General features: G+C 34.3%; 1 protein-coding gene across 2 annotated transcripts in view; it reads left to right on the top strand.

Annotated features, from left to right (window-relative positions):
* Positions 1-3,343: 3,343 nt before the first annotated feature.
* Positions 3,344-24,139, top strand: part of DCN (decorin) — a 35,663-nt gene continuing 14,867 nt past the window's right edge. The window contains exons 1-3 of one of the 2 annotated variants that reach the window (XM_059936656.1): positions 3,344-3,668; positions 7,587-7,833; positions 18,846-18,958. In XM_059936656.1, the coding sequence (XP_059792639.1) occupies positions 7,620-7,833; positions 18,846-18,958 (327 nt within the window). In that variant the 5' untranslated portion in view covers positions 3,344-3,668; positions 7,587-7,619. Of the gene's footprint in view, positions 3,669-6,679; positions 6,807-7,586; positions 7,834-18,845; positions 18,959-24,139 lie in introns of those variants that run through there. The other variant, XM_059936657.1, reaches the window with a different exon arrangement.

Below are 24,139 nucleotides of genomic sequence, written 5' to 3'. Positions count from 1 at the left end.
TGATATTTTGCGTTGCTAGGTAGACAACACCTTAGGCTAGGACAGGGGTGCAGTCTGATTACTGGACTGGAGGGTCCAAGGAAAGGTTTTGTAACAGTCATGCCCACAAGAGTGGCAGCAGCAGAAGCAACGACAAACACTTATATATTGTTTGAGATGTGTCAGGTGCAGTTCTAGATGCTTTATGTATTAATCTTTTTCTAAACCTTACCACAAACCTATAATGTAGGTAGTACTATGTTTAGACACATTTTATAGATTAGAAACCTGAAAAACAGAAGGTTAAGTTACTTATGCGAGGCACAAGGACACTGAACACAGTGGCGATAGGTTGGGGGAGTAGAGGCATATGGGAAAGAAAGAAGATGGCCAAGGTAATCACTTTCTACTACCAATTTTGTTTCAAACCTGCATTCTAGGCCACACTGTATTCCACCCTAGCCTTCTTTCTTGGCTAAAGAAGAAAATCTGTCTAGGGTGGCAAAAGAAAGAGCCCAACAACCCATTCCAGCTGCTGACCTTACTTTGAAGAGTCAGTCTGAGAATAAAGCAGTCACATCAGGTTTGTGAAGATAATCACTTGCTTCCAGACCTCTTTGAAAATAAAAGGGTGTCAGAAGGAGACCTTCCTAAGCTCTGGCATTCTTTACATCTTAGTATGCAGGTACAATTTAAATCACTTGTATTTGATGTCGGTGAGAAAGAGTGACTAGCCTTGAAATGAACTTTGACCACATGCAGAATATAGTCACCCTGTTAACTAGTGGCTTGTCACTAGAAATCACAGTTTAAGTGGTTTTAACAGCAGATTTGGTATCTGCTCTGTATTTGAATATTTCAAATATCTATACAGCAGCCAAGATTTCAGTGAACCCTACCCCCAAACATTCCAAGCCAGGATAAATTTCAGCCTCCTTTACACAAGCATGGCTTCTAGCCTCAAAACTGCTTCATTTCCCATTTGATTGCAAGAGACCTAGGATTCTGATGATGGTCCTTATGGCTTCTTTTTGCCTTGCTGTATATGACTTTGTTGTGACTTAATTTCTTCCATCTAAAAGTGGTTATGACAACATATGTAACAACATCTGATTAAAGGTACAAATTTTAAATAAAATGATATTCAGTAAAATCCTTGGGATTTTGGAGGTGAGGTTCTTACTAAAACTTAAAAGATAGAAATATTTTTTCCTGCACAAAGATAAAGTTTAAAAAGAATTGTAAAACTTGGTCACAGTTTTTAAACTAGTTTGCAAAGACATGTTACCCAAGAATTTTTATTGTTGATTTCCTATAACTTAAGAGTTTGATCTCTCTTAAAATGCAGTATAGTAATGGTAAACTAGATTAGGTATGAGAAGGTTTGGGTATTCATTTCTGTTGGGCTTCTTACTAGCTCTGTGAGCTTGGGCGGATCATTGGACTTCAGTTTTCTCATCTGTAAACTGGAAAGAGTAAAAATGATTTCCCTTGTCCCACTCAAAGGATTGCTATGGTATACATCAGAAAACAATAAAGACTAACATTTACAGGGAGCTTAATTTATCCCAGCCATGCTCTGAATTATGTGCCTTATACCTTTTGCCTCATTTCATCTTTATTTCAACATTATGTATGAGGTAATACTTTTTATGTATTTTACAGATATGGGAACTGAGACTCAGAGAGGGTAAGAATGCTGAGTTCATATTGCTTACTATCAGAGGGAAGAACCTGGATGTGAAACTGAGCCAGAATGGTTCTGCTTTATAAAAGTAAGATGATCTACATATCAAGATAATGTGTCTTCTTCTCCTCCTGTCCTACTTCTTCTCCTTCTTCTTCCTCTTCTTCTTCTCCTTCTTCTTCTTCTCCAAATCCCCCTTCCCTCTTTCTCTCTCTCTCTCTCTGGTAACAATTACTACTGTTATTCATCATATACACTATAGCACTATAGTGGATTGGGTTTTGATAAGGAGCAAACCAGACCTGAGCAAAACAATAATCATGGTATGATCCATAGCTAATGATCTATCTTCATGTAATAGTCATTCATCAAGTGTTTCTTGAGAATTTACTATATACTTTGTGCTGAGTGTGGAGACTCTTACAAATATGAAGAGGATGTACTTTATTCCTTGGGGTAAGAGATGTACATAAAAAACCATAATATGAAGAAGTGATTGCATGTTATAAGAATGAGATAAATGCAAGAGGAGTTCAAGTGGAAAAGTTAATTGATTCCAGGTAAGGGGATCATGGATTTTGCACCAATGTCCAGGGAAAATATTTGCCTTTTCCTAAACCATCAGACTAACTGGGCATGGGTTTATTAAATGCCAAGGAGAAAAGGAGTGGGGTAAGGTGTTAAAATTATGGAGACTGGGCTTGGAAAATAAGACAAAATAGCATGTGATAGTACCCTTCCTCCCTTCTTTAGATGCACACTCAAAATTTTAATTTCTTCACATTTCATCAAGGCAAAAGTATATTTACTGTAGAATTGTGCACTTAGATGGCTAGAGGAGGGAGGGAGGGAGGGAGGGTGGAGGATGGGAGGGTTAACCTCTCATGTTTCACAGATGTTGATTTCAAGTTTCTACCTGGTAACAGCCTGGGGGCCAGGACATAAAGATACAAGTCAAAACATAGAGACACACACTGAGAACTGACAGCATCCAGCAAGGGAATTACAAAAACTCAAAAAAGCTTTCCACTGGCTGAATAAATATCTTTCCTTGAATTTGCACTTTCTATTTACTGAATTTGGAAAGAACCATAGACTTTATTGCCATTTTCAAAGTTCTGAATTATATAAAAGTGTAGCCTATGAAAATAAAATTTTTCATATACAGGTTAAATTAAATTGTGATCAACTTCTAATATCTATGTGTTTTATTTAAAAAAACACACACACACAACTGGTAGACAACAAGAAAGGTTTTAAACTATGAGTAAGGAAAGTAATAAATGACATGCTTTTCATATAAAACCATGGCTTTCTTCCAGGACACTTTAGAAATACGTTCAAAATACATAGAAAACCTCCACAGCATAGTACTTGAACTTGCACAAACAGCCCAAGGCAAGTAAGAATCCGAACGACTACTCATTTATTTTCACAGACCACACTTAAAATAATTTCATTCCATTTGCTGGACTTACACACCCTGAAAGCAAGAAAAACTGTCATTTCGGTAATATGATAAATGTGACTTATAAACAAGACTAGAAAGGGTGGATAAAGGAGTAGGGTTGGGGGTGGGGAAATAAACCCTTTAGTTACAATTTTAGGGAAATGAATCGACGCGGTAAAACAAATTCCAAGTCAAGTTGCTCCACTGCTATACTACAGAAGAAGTTTAGAATCTTAAGCAGATGAAAAAGGAATAAAGCATTTAAATGGGGAGAAAAAAAGGCCGATAAAATTTCTGGCTACAATACAAGAGACATATCATTACCATATGATCTAATGTGGGTGTCAGCCGGATTGTGTTCATTGAGGGAAACCTTATTTTTTAACTGTGCTATGGAGTAGAAGCAGGAGGTTTTCAACCTAGTGACAGTCACAGAGCAGCACCTGCCCCCTCCTCCTTTCCACACCTGCAAACTCTTTTGCCTGGGCTGAATATTTAGTGTAATTACATCTCAGCTTTGAGGGCTCCTGTGGCAGATCCCCGGATTAAAAGGTATGGTTTTCAATAATTGTCCTGAACTCTGCTACAGACTAATAAAACTTTGATCAAGTTGAGAAAAAAGGGATTATTTGGTAAGAGGAAAAAGGAAAACAGTGTGTGCTAAAGTTTTAGTAACATTTATGCATCATTTTAAACAAGTATTGCTTGAAAACAGAAAGTAAATATTTGGTAAAATGGTTGAATGCATTGCTTTAGTTCTTTCTCTCTGTTCTTGCAAAGATGTTTCTTAAGAAACTATAACCTAACACCATGACTATCTTTATTGATATATTTTTTATTTGTACTAATTAAATGTTTAGCTCTTTGGGAAATGTTTATAGAAAAGTATTCTAGACTGGCATATTATTCGTAGTTGGATTATATATTTAAGGATTTATTCTCCTCCTGGATTCTTGTATATTTTAAGAACTTTAAAACCTCAGAGAAATGAACTCTGGTGATAACTTATAGAAGTCTAATGTATATTTCTACAACCTAGAAAATAATAGAAATTGTCACCAGAGAGGTGAAAATAAACACTGAATATATTTATGCTGATTATTAAGGACTGAACTAAGATAATCTCACAGTTAGCTACATAATTTCTGAAATGTAAAGAAGAGACCCTGCCAGAATTTTCGCTGCAAATAAAATTTTACTATAAGATACGTTCACTATAAAATGAAAGTGTGGGTTATTTTTCTTTCTAATTTCAAAACAGGGTAACATGATGACCACTGGTTAAATGGACTCCCAGTGGTGTAAATACCTGTGGCTTTTTCTTCAAATTGCTATTTTGACCAGAAAAAGAACCAAATGCCTCCTATAGTAGCCTTTATTTATGGATGGATACTGCTTTTACTGTTTATTTTTAACTTATTTCTATTATTATTGAGGTTTTTAATTCACCTAGTGCTGGGGGATTTAATTTGCTTTGCATTTACAGCTTTACTTATCTCTTGAGGGTTAAATTTTGACTTTGAAAATCACACCAAAGGCTTAAATGACATCATACAAATGTTGATCTGAATGGTATAATGAAATGAAGTAGTTTAAGAAACCAGAAATTATTATTTTTGATAGAACACATAAATTATGGCAATGAGCTTTAGTATAAAGTAGTGACGTTCTTAGCAATTAGCATTTAAAAAAGAGGCATACATTCTAAGAATACTTAACACAGTTGAAATGAAATTTTAATAGCATATCATCTCAAGAATAGTCTCCTTGCCATCTACATAGGCAACTGCTGTGGGTTTTTTGTTTATTTTTCTGATTTATTAAGAAAGGAAGGAAATGATTAAAGAAATCATCAGTATCAACAGCCCACATTAATTGTTTTAAGATGCTGAGTTTTTAAATATTATGACACTAATTTTAAAGAAGTTATTTCATGGAGGAATTTGTATAAAGTACCTGGACACATATTATTCTTCCCCAGGACATTCAGGGTTAAAATGCACGCACACGCATGCACACACACACACACACACACACACACACGAAAATGATAAGTAATGGAAACTTAAAAGCTGTCTGAGTTCAGCTTCAACCAAAAAGATTATTGTATAGAGAATTTGTACCATTTTAACAAGAGTAAACAAATGTAAATGATAATATTCCTCTGAGCTAATGTTTAGCATTTCCTTTTTTTGGATTTGTGAACCAGGCATTTTCTGCTCTGGAGAAAGATCAGAAAGCAACATCTGCATTAATTCTCGTTGCTATTTATTAAATCTGCAATTAGTTTGCTTCATTTTTCTCAAAAATTGTAAGACATTAAATATGCAAGGCTAGCAAACTTGTGGTAAACCATAAACATTGCATTTTAATGAGAAACAGACAGAAAACCACTCCCTTAGATCCAATCCAAGGGAACACTGCCAAAACAATAGGGTCTCCTTTAAAAGGCAATGCAGTAACTGAATGGGAATGGGTTTCTAAAGGAAACCTGATACTGAATTTAAAGGGGCAGTGTGAATAATAATCTTCGTGGTATTATTTAAATGAAAAGTCGCTAGTCTGTATTGCATATGTGCTGCCTTAGATGTGCTTCAGTAATAAATATAAACTAAGAATAAAAGTGTAAGAAATTTTAAAACATTTGTTTCCCCTCTAGTAGATCTAGGCAAACATTTCCAGAAGATACATTAAGGTTAGAGCATACAAAGACTTTTTCTTTTCTGTATATGCTATAATTGGATAGTGACTGAAAATAATTCTCTAATTCTAATTATGAATGTACAACTTTAATATGAACCCTTATAAGTGTACAATTAAAGATGATGAGACTAAAGATAATATCTACAATGTGTTCTGGGAATACTTTGAGCAGTTTCAGTGGGGTTTGAAAATATAAGAACTCAAAAATTGACTGTTCCCCCATGATCAACTACTTTTTGTTATTCAGATTTATTAAGATTTATTTATTTATTTATTTATTAAGATTTTGTTATTCAGATACATTTAGTTCACTTCAGCCAACTAAACAACCGACTCAATAACATAGATGTACATATCTATAAGGGCTTGTTGAATGAATGGATAAAAACTGTATGGATTTGTCGAAATCATACTTTCTGTTTGTTGATTTGTTTACAAAATAGTCCTGTTGGTAAAATCAGATAACATATGTCATATAAAAATCAGATAGGATTTTCCATATATGTTTATTAGTTTATTAAAAATGATTAGTTTGAGAAACTAGCCAATAGATTTATTTTAAAAACTGAATCTTGCTTATACCAAGTTGAGGTTATCAATTTGATATCTTTCTTATGCTAGAAATTTGATATTGAAAAAAGATAATCATATTTTTAAAAATCAGACTAGTTGGTTGCCTAGAACAAATTGAATAACGTGTATTGTTAATAAATTGATGGTCAATTGAGTCATTTATGTGCAAAATATTGTGCAAGGCCCTGGTACACAACAAAGATTAAGACACGCCCTGAAGGAGTACATCTTCTAGTGGGGGGGGCAGGCCAAGCATGCGAAACAAATTACAATATAATGTGATAAGATCTTTAAAAGAGGTAAGCAACGGTGCTTTGGGATCATAGAAGAGAAAGCAGCATCCTGCCTGAAAGAGCCAGGGAATACACAAGGGAAGCCCATTATCTCATTTAGTCTTTACCACACTCTTACAAGGTAGGTATTTTAAATGGTGATTAGCTTTGAGTGTCAGGTTTGAGGTGGGGACTGGGAGTAGAGAGAAAATGGAGAGAAATATGGCTTGAAATATCAGTTGGTATCAAATTATGTATGGTCTTATATGCAACAAAGGGGATGTAGACCTTACTGGCAAGCTGTGAGAAGTCAACAAAGGGTTTGTGGTAGAAAATTAATACAATGAAATTTAATTTTTAGAAGATGACTTGGGCAGCAGAGTGGAAGATGGCCTGGAGCAGAAGAAATATTCAAGGCTGAGTCCATTTGGAAGCTCTTGTTCAGGGAGTGATGAGAAGGGTCTGGACCAAGATAAATACAGTGGGGTGGAGAAATGAGATTGGCTTCCAGAGATATTTCTGAAGCAGGAATTGGAGATCTCTCATGTGTACAGACAGAACTTTATTTAACTGTGGCATGGCTTGTGTTGAGTGAGCATTGAAAATTCCAAAGTGGTTTATCATCATAACAGTTTTGCAGGTGGCTTGACTATATAACCCATGGTCTTAATTCAGACCCAAGTTCAACCAAGCAGTTTCAAATACTATTCAAATTTTTCTTCATAAGTAAATAGCTGTGCGAGTTAGTCTCTAATGTACCTTGTTACCTTCCAAATATATTTCTAACGCTCTGCTCCTAACTATAAATAAAATATTACTTTTTATGCTTTTCTCTATGCTCATTCCACTGTCAGGTGTTACTTAAGAATAACCACATACACTAGGCAAGGCTACTCTTCTAAACCTTTCATTTGTTTCCTAGGTTCCTTGGTTGTGAAAATACATGAGATAAATCATGAAGGCAACTTTCATCTTCCTCTTGCTTGCACAAGTTTCCTGGGCTGGACCGTTTCAGCAGAAAGGCTTATTTGACTTTATGCTGGAAGATGAGGCTTCTGGGATAGGCCCGGACGACCGCTTTCACGAAGTTCCTGAATTCGAGCCTCAGGCGCCAGTGTGCCCCTTCCGCTGTCAATGCCATCTTCGAGTTGTGCAGTGTTCTGATTTGGGTGAGTGGGGTGCAGGCTCTCTTTAACTACCTTGTCTGCTTTATTCATGGGAATGGCTTCTGTGGGAGTTTAGCATTTTCAGTTTTAATTTCTGCAATTCCAAATGTGAGAGACAGTGCCACCTAATGAGGAGTAAGGGAAGCAGAGTAGGAGAGAAAGAAATAGCTTTGAAGTTAGGGGACTTTCTTCTAAATCCGGGCTCCATCACTTTGCAATCTTGGACGAGTCACTTAAAAAGAAAATCATCTTTCTGAGCTTCATGGCTCCCTTTCTGTAAAATAAAATTTTGAACAAAATAATATCTTATGTTCTATGATTCCAGGGTGATAGCTTATTTTAATTTGATGATTTGCTCTCATGAAATCTTAGATATTAAGAAAACCTGGGTGATCTCTCTACTCTTGGCTTAGCCCAGATAACAGTTTGAACATTACTAAATTGTAAAGTATGCAGAGTTATCAAGAGCAAAACAAGTAAACTTTTAGAACAGAAATTTATCTTTCAAGTACCAAAATACTCCCTTAATCCCTGGGTCTTAGTTTTGCCTCTGCCTTTGGCATTTTGTAATCTAGCTGTTTATATTCTTTAGAATGTTTCAAAGGAAATCTTTATAACTAAGTTATGGTATAAATATTCAACATAATCATGAAGCATATATCTTTATCCTAACACTGTAAATACAGTTTGATTTATTAGCTTTCAAGAAAAATTTGGCCTGGGAATTCCAAAAGCAATATACTCAGAAGATAAATCTCCAGAAAGTTTGAAGCCCCAGCAGATGGGCCAAAAGGGAATGAATTTAGTTTACATGGCAGCTGATTCACATTCCTCTTTTTTTTGGTTCATTTTTCTTACTGGAAAGAAAAAAAAAATCCTCACAGAATGATTCTGCCATGGTGCATTTCCTTGTAGAATAAACCCCATAGCTTTGTAGAGCACTTATTTTTGAAATCCTATATTTATTCAGAATATGCTTTCTAGGAGAATTTTGCAGGAAAATTTGCTACTAACTCCTAGAATTGGAATAAACTACATACAGGAACCCAGGAAAATGTAAAACATGTTAAATAGTAACAACTGAAAAACAAACACTTGGAGATAGATTCTTTGATGCTGACATGTACTGTATAGTCATTTAAACCCAAATAAAACGTGTAAATAAAGGCTTTAAGAAGGCTACAGGATAATTCCACTAGATTAATTAACTAACTCATAAATTCAGAAAATATATTGAGATCCCATAACAGGTCAGATCTGTTCTGGGCCCTGGGGAGAAAGGGATGAGGAAGATAAATATGGTCCTAGTTCTTGTGGGTCTGATATTCTACTGGTGGTGGTTATTCCTTTTTTGAATTGTGTATTAGAGACAAGGGGGATTAGATTACTAGCAAATTCTACAGAAACTTTTATGGCATCTAGAGATTACCTCCATTACTGGTTTAGACAGGAAAATAATGGTGTTAAAAATATCTGAAGAAGGGAATCACCATATGATGGATATACTAGTGGTAAAGTTTTTCAAATATTGCAAAAATGGCCGAGTTCCTAAGAAATGTGATGCAAATTGAATCTCACTTTGCCTGAGAACAAGTTTAAAAGGATCCATGACTACCCCCTACTACACATATTATTAACAATAAAGAGTTGATATTTTTAAGGAAGGCTTGTCCAGTCACTTCACTGAAGTTTTATTCTTCCAAAAATATAGTTTTACTTTGCTTTCATGATAAATAACTCATAAAGCTTGACTCTGATTAAAGCATTTGGACAGTTTTCTAATTGTCTATCACAAAAAAACTCCCAAGCCTATTGCTCCAAACTAAACAGAAAAATGTAGCCTTAGGGAACATCAAGTTCACTGGTGTGGATGTCTCATGATACAGTTTTTTGGTTGTCCTTGTTATTGTTTTGCTTTGTTTATTTTGTGTTGTTTTCAGATGAGAACGTTTTCCAAGTTATCTTTTTCTCTAAGAGCCCAGAGTGTACATCATTCCTTTGGGCTTACTGATCTTATATACAGAAGTAGCAGCTAAGACTGTAATAATGATTCGTTTTGGGGAACCATGTTTAAAGGGGAGTACTGAGTTCCAATGAGCAATGGTCTCATCCAAGTTACTTTTACTTTTTTTTTTCACATGTGCATATTTAAATATATTGTCCAAAAAATCAGTCAGATATTTCTGAAACAGAAGATACATTTCTTAAAAGGAAAAGCAATCCACTGCCTTTAAAGAAAACACTGTATTCACATTTTCAACTACTGCATAGCCTCTGCTCCCTTTATGATCATGGCAAGCTGTTCAGAGCCTTGACATTTTCATCTGTAGAGAAATCACAGTCAGTCTTAGAGATTCGATTATCTGTGTGAGGTACCTGACCCATAGTAGAGCCTCAATACTTTTTTTCTATATGATGATTATGTGGAGTAAAAGATGAAAGAAACACAGGAAAAAAGCAAAGAAGGGGAAATGGGCAACCTCACTCATAGTAAAGGCAATGCAGTTTATTTTATTTTTTGTTTTAAGTTCTCTAGTAATCTGAACATGAAGCTTGAATTATTATAGCAAAGAAAAAATGCAATGCACTTTGGGATGAGAAATGTGAATGCCTATTTATACCAAGGACTAATATTTTCTTAAGGATTATTCTTGCTAGAGCTTTTAATGAGCAGAGCGGAGCTTCAGTGTTGAAGGACAATAGAGCTTTGTCATCTTATTATCTACATAATGTTTAATATAAGCAAACATGTCTTATTCAAATGTCTGACTATTTTTGCCAGTAAGAAGTATTTCTGACAAAGTTAAACAGCATCAAAATTTTAAACAGTTCTTTAAAAGCTAAGATATAAAAACTGTGAAATTAAAATTGAATAATCAGTCCATGGGAAACTTGAGGTGTTCAAGAAGATCCATTAACTCTTTTAGTCCCTAGTTCCAACTTATCAGAATAGCATTATAATATGTTTTTCTGGAGCATGGGGGATTGAAAAAGTAAACATATATTTTAGCCTGTCTAAGAAAGTAATGAATTCTCCATTGATATTGGCCAAATTATTTGGCTGAACTTGTAATTTAACTTGTAATTTGAACCAGAATTTTATGAGACCCATATCTTCTTTTCTTTCTTTATCTATCCTCTTAAGACATAAAAAATCCACTCATAATTATAGCATTTATAAAAATAACAATATAAAAGTAAATGTAGGATTAGCAAATTCAGAACCCTATGGGTTTCCTTAAAATAATAATCCCACAGTGTTACTCATTCTTGTCTGAATGGCCTAATATTAATCCTGTGATTGGACGCTTTGTTTTATGTACTTAGTATCTTAAAGGAAGACAGTTCCCTTACTTATGTACTCTTTGGCTCAGCCATTCATCTGTGGATCAAGTGTCACCAAGAAGCATTATTTGGTACCGACTTTCATCTCATTTATTAAAGGCACATCAACCCTGCCAGGTGAAATAAGCCTAAGTATTGTTTTTTAACTATTCTTCCAAATTAAAGCAATATGTATTGATATATTTCTTATAAAAAACTTTCAAAAGAATTGAAATACCCTTAAAAATATTTAACAGTGGAAAGATCTTGGGTCATGCAGTTCAACACCTCTGAACTCAAGTCCTGCTTTACCATTTATTACCTGTAACTTTGAAACTTTCAAAACCTGTTTCCTCACTGGATAAATGGGAATATCTCTTACCTTATTAGGTAAGAATAGAAAATATTTATAAAAATATTTTTCATAGTAACTGTTATGTTCAGTTGACCATTTCAGACAAAGTCAGCTAATAACACAAAGTTATTTCTCCTGATGTTCTTTATTTTTATGTGAAATTGAGAAACACTAAGTATATGGCTTGTGAAGCTGGATACAAAATAGCACCTTCTCTCCCCTCCCCCCAAAGAAGGCCACATCACAAAATAGATAAAAATTAGAAAATTGTATAATTATCAAAATAGTATTCTCCAAATACTATTCCTTTGAACAAAATTGGTTTGGTTGAGTAGAGAGAACAATAAAGCTTTTGGCTATTTAATAATCACAGATGATTCATAGCCTGCATAGTTAGCCCTCTAGACATGATGCCAGAAGATGAAACATTTTATTTTACCAAGCAAAAGCGTTGTAAACGACTAACGGTCCCTAAAGTGTACCTCATAATGCAAAGGATATTTTACTTTTTAAAAAATCTCAGGAAAATGTACAACCCTTTAAATTGCATAAAGTTAGTTTTCTTCTTTTTAATCATTTTGCCTCAGTTGGTGGAAATTTTGTTAGTGGTCACCACTTGGGACATAGATGCCAGAACTTGTCTCTTGTTTGGGGAAACTGGTTTTCCAGAAGCAAATCTTATGCGTGAAGTAAATGAACCATTAGACTTCTTGCATGAAATCATCCTAGAGGAATAAATTAGGACTATTTGTAGAGGGGCAGAGAGAATGCTGGAAGCTTAGTTGCTTTCATTGTTTATATCTAGCTTTACAGTAGCAGGGATGTGGGGTGACTCTCATTCAGAGTTTCAGATGCATCAAAATGGTATCTCTAAGATGTGGTGCAGGAAGGAGGCTGTGCACAGAGCATGCCCATGGGTTGCCTAAAATAGTTTTGGGTAAGGATAGAGTATGACAGATCTCAGATGCAGCAAGAGGAATGCTCAGGTGTGATCCAGATAACCAAAGCCCCTGACTCAAGGGTTTAAAGGTGAGGAGGAGGAAGAGAGGGGTCAGAGAAGGCCAAAGGAAGCATCTGTCTCCTTGACCTGACTGACAACTGACATTTCCCTGGTTTCCTTCTTAGTCCCAGGAGGGAGAAAGAGGCAGCTGTGTGGGATCAAGGCATTTGGTTAGACTGCAGCTGTGATGCATTCTCCTCTGGAGGATCATTCCTGGCTCCAGAGGACAGGATGGGAATATGTTAGTCAGAATATCAATTTCCTGGATGAAAGAGGAAATGCAGGAGACCCTCCAATCTTAACTTTTCTCCTTCAAAGGAGTAGCAAGAAAATTATATATTTGCTTGAAAATAAGGATAAAGAAGAATTAACCCAGTTTGCAATCTACTCTTAACAAAAGGATGAAGCCCTGTAGCAGCTACACTGTAACACTCAAGATTCAATTAACCCTTGACTCAGTCTGAAGATGGTTTTGAGGCAATTTCTGCAGCTTGTCTACTTCTGTGCTTTCACCGTAATCTGTATTTGCTTTGATGATTCTGCAATAATCAATTATATGTACATAGATAATAATTATTCATTATCTTTAATTGCCTATTTAAATATTTACTTTCTCTACCAGAAGAAGAGCATGGTGATAATTTATCTTTTGGTCTTCCACTCCAAAAATTGCTTTATACTTGGTAGGTTCTCAAACATCAATTAATGCTTGATAAATGAATAAATGAACATATGCATGGCTTAGTGCTTGAATGAGTGCATAGTTCTACAATATTCTTTATTCTCTCAAGCTGGAAACAGGGTGGAACATGGCTGACTGGAAATTAGGAGTCATGGAACTGTAGCGTATCCTTTCTTATTCTTTTTGAGGATGACTATAGAACCAGGAAGCTTAAACCTTCCTTAAGTTATTTGGAAAGAGAATCGAATTAAAATGATGATCTATTATTTCTGAATCCAACTGCCGTCAGAGTCGAATTGCTATTTTTTAAGAGGAAAAGAGGGAAACATTCCTGCCTTTGGAAGAAATGGTTTTTGATGGAGCTGGGACTCCTACATATTATTTTGATCATATGCCAAAACTAAAATGTATCACCATTGGCCTAATTATTAAATTGAAGACAGAAATATAAAAACTTTTTGGAAATCAACAAGAATAAATCTTGGAGTTTGGACCTCTGCCACAGGGCAGAAAACAACAAAAAAAGGCATGATGTTTTAGGATGACCTGGCCTTTGTCCAACATGATGTTTACCAGATTGATGAAATTTGCTAGCACAAAAATACCATTCATCACTGAGACAACTAGAAAAAAAAGTACAATTCTTATTAGCCTTTATTTTAGAAATGACTTTCTGGTAATGTCTTAAGTAGAGTTTTATTTACTTTAATTAATAACCCTATTTTAAAGAAGATAAAGTTTCCTTTACTGAATTTGGAAAAGCAACTAAATAATTCAGTCTAGCCTTGAAAATAATTGCATTTTGATGGAAGATTTAGAATTATATTAAAGAATGCTCATGGAAAAATAATTAAATTTAGGAAACCACTTTTTTCCTGTTACTATTGCTGAATAAATATTACCTCAAAACTTAGTGACTTAAAAAATAATTTTATTTTGCTCATGATTTAAGCTACAGGGAATTTGATCAGGGCTTAGAAGGGCTGCTCTCACTTGGGGTCTCTCATGCATTTGTAGTCAGGTGTTGGCTGAGGCCACAGCCATGGGGAGGATGGCCCAGACTGCACCTAAGACAGCTCACTCTCATGACTGGCAGTTTGTTCTGCTGTTGCCTAGGACCTCAGCTCTTCTGTCATCTGGAGTGTCTCACGTGGCCTCTCCAGCATAGTGGTCTCAGTGTAGACAGACATCTTACATGACCCCTCGATGCCCCCAGAGCGAGCATTCCAGAAGAATTGGGTAGCAGCTGAACAACCTTTTCTGACCTAGCTCCGGAAGTCATGCTCTGTCACCTTCACCACGTTCCATTAGTTCAGAGAGACATCATAAGGCCATGCCGGATTTGAAGGGACAGGAATTTGACTCCATCTTTTGATGGGGTTGGACAAGTGTGTATTGAATAAGAACATGTAAGATGGGAGATATAATTAATGCCAAGGAAGGCAGAAAGGATGGGAGGGAGGGAGGAAAAAAGGGAGGAAGGGAGGGAGGGAGGGAGGAAAAGAAAGGAAAGAATATCCTAATATAAACAAAGACTGATATTTTACAGATTTGCAAGCCTGTAGGATTTGCCATCATTGAACTAGGGTTAAATTGACCGTGAACAGCTTTTTGGGGGGTCTAATTGTTTTTTGGGAATATGTGCCTACTAAACTGAGGGATTACCATCCAAAGGTGTGGGGGCTTGGTAGACGAGTTGTCCAAAGGTCTTGAACTTCATGGGAAAAATGATGACTATAACAAGCCCACAAAATGACTGACAAGAAAAACCAACTCAGAATCAAGTGCTTTAGGTGAAAAATCTGTGTGTGATAACAACTGAAAAATAGATTGCAGCTTCCAGGATAATATGCATTATAATTGTATTGTACAGAAAATAAAAAACAATCATTTGTCACAGACTTACAGACTAATAATCAGCAAGATAATTAGAGTTTTACCCTCTCTTCTCATTATTGATAATAATTACAGGTACCAGGAGTTGGGACCCTGCTATGCACTATAGTAGGAAATTATTTTATAGAATAGCTGTTGAATTCTGAGCCAGTTGCATCCTAATAATCTGGGAGATTTATTATGAGAATATGTACCTTTATGAAAGAAGGATGTGAAGAGATGATTGTAACAAAACATAGCAGAAAAGATCTTGAAGCCATGGCCATGAACTTTTCACAATGGAACAGCAGAATATACTATGATTTTAAAACTAATCAGTCAAAAATTTATTTCTGTACATAGGGCAGTAAGACCAAAGCTCTCATGAAAAATAGTCATTTGTCCCTACTTACCCAGAATTTACAGAAAAGAAAGAAAACTAAAATGTGGTATAATACATAATAAGTTGATAGATCAGAATTTTGGAGGAGTTTGTTTTCTGGAGTGGTTATGACAAATATTATAGAGGGGGGTGGGGATAGTGGGTACACTTTAAAGGATTGTCAGAACGGAAGTGGGAGAAAATGAGTGGGTGGAGTATTCCATAAAACAAATTATATGAACAAAATGAGTAGCTGGGAGTAAGCACAGTATGTTCAGGGGACAGTGTAGATCAGCATCTTTTAAAAATATGTACATCGTTTCCATGCATCCATGGCATATCAGGTAGTTCTAGAGTGAGGACTCATGCATCTTGTTCTTGGTTTAGTTTAGCCATGAGTCACTGTGGAGAAGCCATTTAACTTCATTGGGTTTCTGTTTCTTTACCTATGAAAAGAGAGTATTAGACTGGCTTGAAAGTTCCTGATTTCTGGGACAAGTAAAATTTTTTGAATGTTGAACAAGTTACTTTCTTATGAAGGTCAAAACCAAATCCAACAATATAACAGCAACCTGGCATCTGCTATCAGAATCATTATTTTAAAGAAGGTATATTTAAAATGGAGGCAGGAGCTAGTCTCAGAAATGTGTGTGTGTACATGTGTATGTGTGTCTAATAATTTATATTAAAACTAACCAAATTGCCCTCATAGTTTTCTGATTTTGATATAGACTGATAAGAACCTCATCACAGAGTCTACCTGATCAGAATTTGGAAACCATAGATTAGCTGATACTCAATGGTCCTTCCCTTTGTGACATTCTAAGAACTCATAGCTAGGATAATTTCCCCTTTGTATTCTGCCTATACTTTTTGAGCGAGCTAGTTAACACCCCAATACCTTGTCTAGCCCTTAAATGTACAGCATGTTATTGGGTCTGATGTCAGAATAATTCTTCTTGGGGATACAAATAGGTATGATAGGAAAAAAAAGTATCCTGTTGGAAGCCAGAAGATTAGGCTTTTCATCTGCATTTTGTCACTCCTAGCTACATGAGCTTGTTCATGTCACCGAACTTTTTCTAAAAATCATCTGAAAAAATGAAATTATCATACTGCCTTACCTGTCTCATTGGATTGCTGTGAGGTAAATGAGATAACATATTTTCAATTTTTTTATAAATTGTAAGGCTAAATAAAGTTTTAATAATAAAGTGCTGATATGTGAAGTCCCTCAAATGAATATGAATTTTCTAGTAATTCAGAGAAGATTGTAGGATTATGATTTTAATCATTATAACAACTCTCTAAGAACTAAGCTGCAGAAACCACAAGCCTGGTTTTTTTTATGCTAAATCTTCAGGGAAAAGATGTATATAATTCACCCCAAGCAGTTCCTATTACTATAAAATTCTAGGATGACATAATCAAAATTGTCAGCCATCCAGATATATCATTTTCTCTTCACATCTGAAATGTTTCTTCACTTTGGCATTGAACAATTGTTAAGGGGGCCACTATAATGTAAGTTCAACAATGTATAAAACTAAGCATAAGTGGGAATTAAGACTTTGACAAAGAAGCCCACTAAGTAATGATGAAATGTAGGCAGTAACTTTTCTCCAAATGAAAGGAAATGTGCCTTTTCTGCGTTGAAGAACACTAATTATCAAAGATTTGGCAGAAGTCTACCACTCTTAATTGCATGAAGTTAGCAAACTGACATTTCTGAAAATGGCAGTGATCATGAGTGTATAGTGCAGTTAAATATCCTCCTACAAGGTAGCTGTTCTGGTGGTTTGCTGTTCATCACTGAAAACACTTCATTTTTGTTATTTCTCTGTGAACTCTTTCTGTAGTGAGTTCTTGGAATATATTTATGCATGTGCAGAATCACCTGCACTTTGATATTCAAATTTATAACCATAGCTGATCACTGACTTGGGAACTAGACTTTTTGCCATTATCAACAGAACAGTGATAATGTGAACAAAAAAAATTTTTTTGGAAAGAAATCAGAAGTTGGTATTTCAGATACATTTTCTGTAATTTTCATGGCAATATGAAGATAGGAATATGGTTAGCATGATAATTTACCTGTATGCTTACATAAGATTGAAAATTGAAAAGATATCTTCCCAACATAGCAGTTATTATGTACCCTGTTTCAATTTCCCTTTTAATTGAAAACTGGAGATTGAACTCTTTTTTCCATGAGGATGTGGGCAATTTCTCTCTTCTTCCTGCTATATCCCCAGAGCCTAATAAACTAATGGTGTCTAAAAGGTATTCAATAAGACGTTATTGAATGAATGAAAGAATGATCTTCAGCACTTTTAAGTCTCAGATATGATGGAGAGGTTGAAAAGCGTTTCTGATTTATGTTATGCAATCTTAAAATATGAAAATGACCATAGGAATTTGAGTTAATAAAATATCAAATTTTTGCTTACATCAATATGGAGCAAAGCCAGTGGAAGAAAGAAAGGAAAAAGGCTATATAATTTAATATTTTCTCTGTTAACATTCATAATGATAATTTATTTTAAATGCCATACCTTTTGAATAAAAGCAGTTTATCCTTATACATCTAGTTGAATGACTATTGAAATGTCTTTTTTTAATGTTATAGAGCATTTGGTTTTTCAATGTGTTTATGTTTATAAACTAAAAACAATAACTCAGTTATTTATATCTAAATTTAAAGTCCAAAAGTAATGCTTCATATAATAAATTTTAGAGAAGTTATATTAACAAATTTTGTTCATTTTATTCTGATTAGCTACATATCTATTGGTCATAAAATTGATACTGTTTTAACGTTCCAATTAAAACTGAAAGAACCGTTCTCCTAAAAGTTTGGATAAATTTTCAAGTTTTTGGCACAACAGTGTGGTTCCATATTCACATAATTTTAATTTTATATGTAGATCTGTGATAGCGTTAGGTTTATCAAAAGGATCTTTGATGATTTGGCTAAAGGTCTCTCTACTGAAAGGATATCTATGTAGAAAGATACAAGTTTACAAATCACTCCCACTTAACACTTATCAAAGGAATGACTTTCTAAAACAAGAACAATGAGGTAAAACACACTGTGTACTGAGACATTTGAACCACACCTTACAAAATATTAATTTTCCTATTATGCAGAAGAGTAATTACATGGGGTAAATAATGTGCTCTGTTTATGATTTTTTAAAAAACCATTTGACTTTGTTGGAAAAGATAGAACAGATATTTTAAACTACAGTTGATATAATTCCTAGAAAAAGAAAAATATGGTAGCGGTAAAACTATCACTGAAACATTGATTTCTCTGTAAACACATCCTTTGTGATTCTGTAGTCATGTGTCCCTTTTCACTGAGTGCACATTACTTTTACTCTCATGCTAGGTCTGGACAAAGTGCCAAAAGATCTTCCCCCTGACACTGCACTGCTGGACCTGCAAAACAACAAAATAACTGAAATCAAAGATGGAGACTTTAAGAACCTGAAGAACCTTCATGTAAGAATTATTATTTATTTGAGTTATAACAAGATCTAACTCAAGGTATTTTTGAAAACAAAACTTAGGTAAGGCCAAGATTACCATATGGTAATAAATAAGCACATAAGTGTTTATTAAATTCTCTTTTTAGGGGGTGATAAAGGAGCAAAGCATCATATTCATTAACCCCTAAAAAAAATCCAATTTTCTTACATATACCTCATATAACTTTAGTATTGGCTTTCTAAAAGATATGTTATATCTTAATCTTCTCACACATTTTATCGATAAAAATCTTTATCTTCCCAATTAGAATGTACTTCAATAGTGGAACAAAACACAAAATGGACTGATCTTAGTATTATTTTATTTCATTGTTTCTTTTGTTTTCTTTCATTCATTTTCTAAGACATGCAAATGGCTTTGTAAAGGCTCAAAGACTGGCACCAAGAGAAAAAAATAAATGTCTATATAGCTGTATATTTTGCTTTGTATTTAAGATTATGCATGCTGCATCCTTATCTGTATCTGTGTTTTTATTCTGCTTTTTCACTTACTTCTACTCTATTGTAATGTAACACATCCAGTCTACCAGTCAGGATTCCAGCAGAAAAGAGATGGCATGATCAAGGCAAGATTTAGTTATCAACTTTCTGACAGCCAAGATGAGAAAAGCAATAAACATTTATCCATTAGGAGAAAATTTACCAGATTTTTAAAAGGAAGCAAAGAATTTTTCCTTGAGATTTTAAGATTGCCCATGGAACAGTTAACAAAAATAATAGCAAGTAATAAAATGGCATCATCAAATTACTGAAGTATCCAACAATATAAGCACATTACGATGTAAGTAGTGAATATTTTGGGCACTAAGTAAGAGAAGAAAAAGACATGCTCTTATATCAGGTTACCCAGTTAATGTTTTGAGAGAATATGGAACAAAGGGGTCATAGAGGATTAGCAGAATTTTGAAGGGAAGAGAAGAGAGTTTTCTGTGCAAGAGGAAAGGAAAGGCAGAAGAAAATGAGCAGCAAACAAAAAGAGAAGATGGCTAAAGTGAAAGATACAGGCTCCAAAGTAGTGGAAGGTAAGACTTGTGCTGGAGATCTTGAACCCTGGACCAATGGGATCCTTCTCCACTGATAGGATAGTGGACATGGGCCCCTACTCACCTTCTCTCTGCTTTCATGTTATGATCTCACTGGGAGTGAGATGATAGATACCAACAAAGTTTGTCAGTGAGTATTTAAACTATCCTTGGAATAAGTTAAAAGAGGTGATAATAAAAAATGAATATATTAGTTTCAATAAACTAAAATATTAAAAAGCTTCATTTTTTTTGCATAACTTTAGCCTAAAGCTACTTTTTTAAGGAAGGAAAATTCTCTTATACCCAACTTCCTGTATGTTTAAGTATAATCTCAATAATTTGTTTAAACTCCTCATACCTTAAATAAGAGATACCTAGTTTCTGGTTCTCACTAAATCTGGTGTTTGTAACAATGTGTTCTTTCTTTTCCACATCTCCTGCTAAGTATGTTTTTAGGCAACTTATCATCTTGGCAATCTCTTTCTTTCTGCTTTAAAGTATACACTGGAAGAAGACTGAGTTTATTAGAGCTTCTAACCATTTAGAGGATGTTAAACAGCTATTTTTCTCTTACTCTTTCATTCATAATCATTTTTATCCCTGTTATTATGCAAATAAACATCATAATTTCAGCCAGGAAAGCCACCCTTGAATGAGAAGGGAGAGAAATAAAAATTTACCAAGGATTAAAATAGAAAGGATTTAACAGAAAAATGTTGCCTTTTTCTCAATAATTTTATTAATTTACAACCGTGCCTCACTATGAGCAGTATATATTGCTTAAGAGTAGTTGTATACTTATATATAGCAGAAAAAAATACATAATTATTCTATAAAGTAATGGAAAATTCAGTATAATAATATCAGCATTCAATATATTTCCTTTGAATTAAAACTTAATAAATCTAATTTTAAAAATTTTTAATTAAAAATAAACAAAAATTGTCAAAGATTGAATAATAGCAAACCCTTCTTTAGCCATTACTGTATACTAGGCACTGTTCTTAATATCTTGTATACATTAACTTATTTAATTCTTGTAACTATTCTAATGAGGTAGACACTCTTGAGAACACCTTTAATACAGATGAGGATACTCAGGCACAGTGAGGTTATGTTACTTGCTTACTGTCACACAACAAATAAGAGCCAGAGTTTGAGATCCAAACTCGGGAACAGTCTGGCTTGAGTCTGTGCACTTATAAATTGCCTGTAAATATGATAGTAACAATAAAATCCCTTAAACAACACCTGGTACAGTGTGAGCCCTACATAAATGGCTTTGGAGAAAATTGTACATACTATTAAGTCGGGTTTCAACATTTTTTTTCAGTTTTATTGAAATATAATTGATATACAGCACTATATAACTTCAAGGAGTACAGTATAATGACTTGACATACATATATTGCAAAATGATTACCATAATAAGTTTAATTAATATCCATCATCTCATACAGATATTAAAAAAAAAAAGAAAAACAAATGTTTTCCTTGTGACAAGAACTTTTAGGATTTATTCTCTTAGCAATATTCAGGTATACCACACAGCAGTGTTAACTATAGTCATCGTGTTGTACATTACATCCCCAGTACTTATTTGTCTTATAACTGTAAGTTTATACCTTTTGACCACTTTCTTTGATGAAGGTGGTAAAAATGCTTTTACTCCTCCTTCCACTCTATTTCTATTGTCACTCACTTTTTTCGTCACCTCTCCCCTACCTACCAGGCTAGATCACTTTTCTTTAGTTACCAGAGAAGTAGGCAGTCCTGATTTTTTGAGCCTGGGCTTCAATTTCAGGTTAAATAGTACTCAAGGCATTTCCTGACCCTTGAGCAACAAGGTCTCTCCCAATTCGACTTCTCTCGGCCTCTTACCTAACTAATGATAATCCATTTCTGCTTGTGATTCTTTTTTTCATCAGTTGATCTCCTGAAGAATATCTGCGGTTCACCTTTGATTCTTTCTCTATTTTGTCATTGGCCAATGTAATTAGTCAGTTTTTTCCCATGTTGACATCTTTCCATTGCCTGTTATAATATTATAACTATGCTTTCTTCAATACATTTCCCTGTGTATGAAACTAACATTAACCATCTTTAGCAGTACTGTATATACATGAGTATCTTTTTTCACATATGGATCTGTTTTAGATGAAGCTCTAATTTACATATATCTTAACATTTTACATCATGATGACCAAAATTTGTATGGTTGATTCATTTTTCACATTTATTTTATTCTGAAAGTGGAGATGCTTTTTGCTGGACTAGACCTTTCAACCAACAATGCCATTTGAAAGGTGCTTTCCAAAGAAGCAGACTATATGCATGATCATTTTTTCATCCTAACAACAGCCTCCTGTAGGTGTTATTATAGTTTCTACTTTACTGAATAATTGGGAACAAATGTCACACCACCCCAAAATTTAGCAGCAGTTATTATTACTACAGCATACTCACCAGTAGAGACATTGTCTAGTTATTATCTAGGAAAAGAAGTAATATTTTAATACCTGAAATTGCAGATAACACATCAAGAATCAGGTTGATTCTTCATAATAGGTTTCAACATTTAATGTAAAATAAGACAGATTTTCAGACCACGTTTAATTCATTTAATTGTATCAGTCTTTCAGAATTTTCTTCCATGGGTGGCAATTAAGGATGGCCTTTGCCTTTATAATTAAGCATCCACCATTGTGGCTGCCTTTTAATGATGCAAGTGCTCTCTTCTCTCCTCTAGCTCTGGCTTTTACTGATCTTCTGGACATTTTGCTTGTTAATATCAATTTCCTATGACTTTAACCCTCATGGGTTTTTGAACTTTCTGTAATAGTCTTTGAAATTTCCTCGGATTTTGTTTTAATCAACCAATGTACCTGTTAGGATTAGTTAAAAGATTATGTTACTTGTAATAAGTTTTAATTAGTCAAATAATGTGAACTATATGAGGATGTACATGGGTCATTAAACCAGCTGTTACCTTCAGAAAGTAGTCCTGCATTTCTGAGACAGAAAGCTCTCACTGTTCTATTACTGTAGTTCCTATTTCACCCCTCTCCATTTTCATATGCTCCTAAAAATGTGCTACAATTGAAAATACAGGTTTCTTAAACCTTGATAAAATTATCCTAAATTCCTTAGGATTAATTGATAAATTGACTTAAAATAATATCAGTGTTGTTCTGTATACATATAGATCATTGGAAGAGAATGAGGTAGTCCAAAAGTAGGTGTAGCAATATCTATAGTATAACAATAATGGATTACAAGTAACTTCCTATATGAATGGAACTCAGAAACATTTTTAAATTACCCCAAAAATAACATATTTGACTACATAAAACCTTTATATGTAAAAAGGGCAAAAACAGAAGAAAAATATATTGTCTCTGCATATCGTATTATCTATACCTTTATTCTGTAAACCAGTTATTAAAATACACTAAAACTTAAGAAAAATGCGAAGTTTTGTGAGCAAGCAATCCATTTCCTCCAAACAATAAATGGTAGCAAAATAAAAAAAGAAATTTGTTTAACCTCTCAAGTGACAAGGAAATGCAAAGTAAAGCAATGAGCTACAACATAATGTGCTAATTTGGCAAACTTTTGGAAGGCGATTATATCTAACTCTGTGAGGCTGCAAGAAAATTTTACTCTCTTGCATTGTTGGTGATATTATAAATTAGTACCACCCTTTTGTAGTGGAATCCATGACAACAGCCAATGAAGATGGACTTTTAGGTTGAAAAGCTGATTGGAGAATGGATGCCTGTGGCACACGATTCTTTTCAGGTCACTCTAGTAGTTTCAATATTTTGGAGTATTTATTGTTTAAAAATTAAATATCTATATCTCTATCTATCTATCTATAATCTGTATTTTATCAAATTTCTCTCCCCTTTACTCCTGATGTTCAGGTCCTCATATGTTTTCAAGTAAAGGAATCAGATCGGTTTAATTTTTTTCTGATTTCTTCTAATTTTGCAGATTTCTCTGCTAGTCCCATGAATGGAACGAATAAACCACACACTTGCTTTACATACATATTTATGTGTGGAAGGTTTTGGAATTAAGATGTTGCTTTTGTTCACTGTCTACAG

The sequence above is a fragment of the Balaenoptera ricei genome, chromosome 10, assembly GCF_028023285.1.
Source record: "Balaenoptera ricei isolate mBalRic1 chromosome 10, mBalRic1.hap2, whole genome shotgun sequence".
In the NCBI taxonomy this organism is placed as follows: Eukaryota; Metazoa; Chordata; class Mammalia; order Artiodactyla; family Balaenopteridae; genus Balaenoptera; species Balaenoptera ricei.
This window is presented reverse-complemented; position numbering and strand designations above follow the sequence as displayed.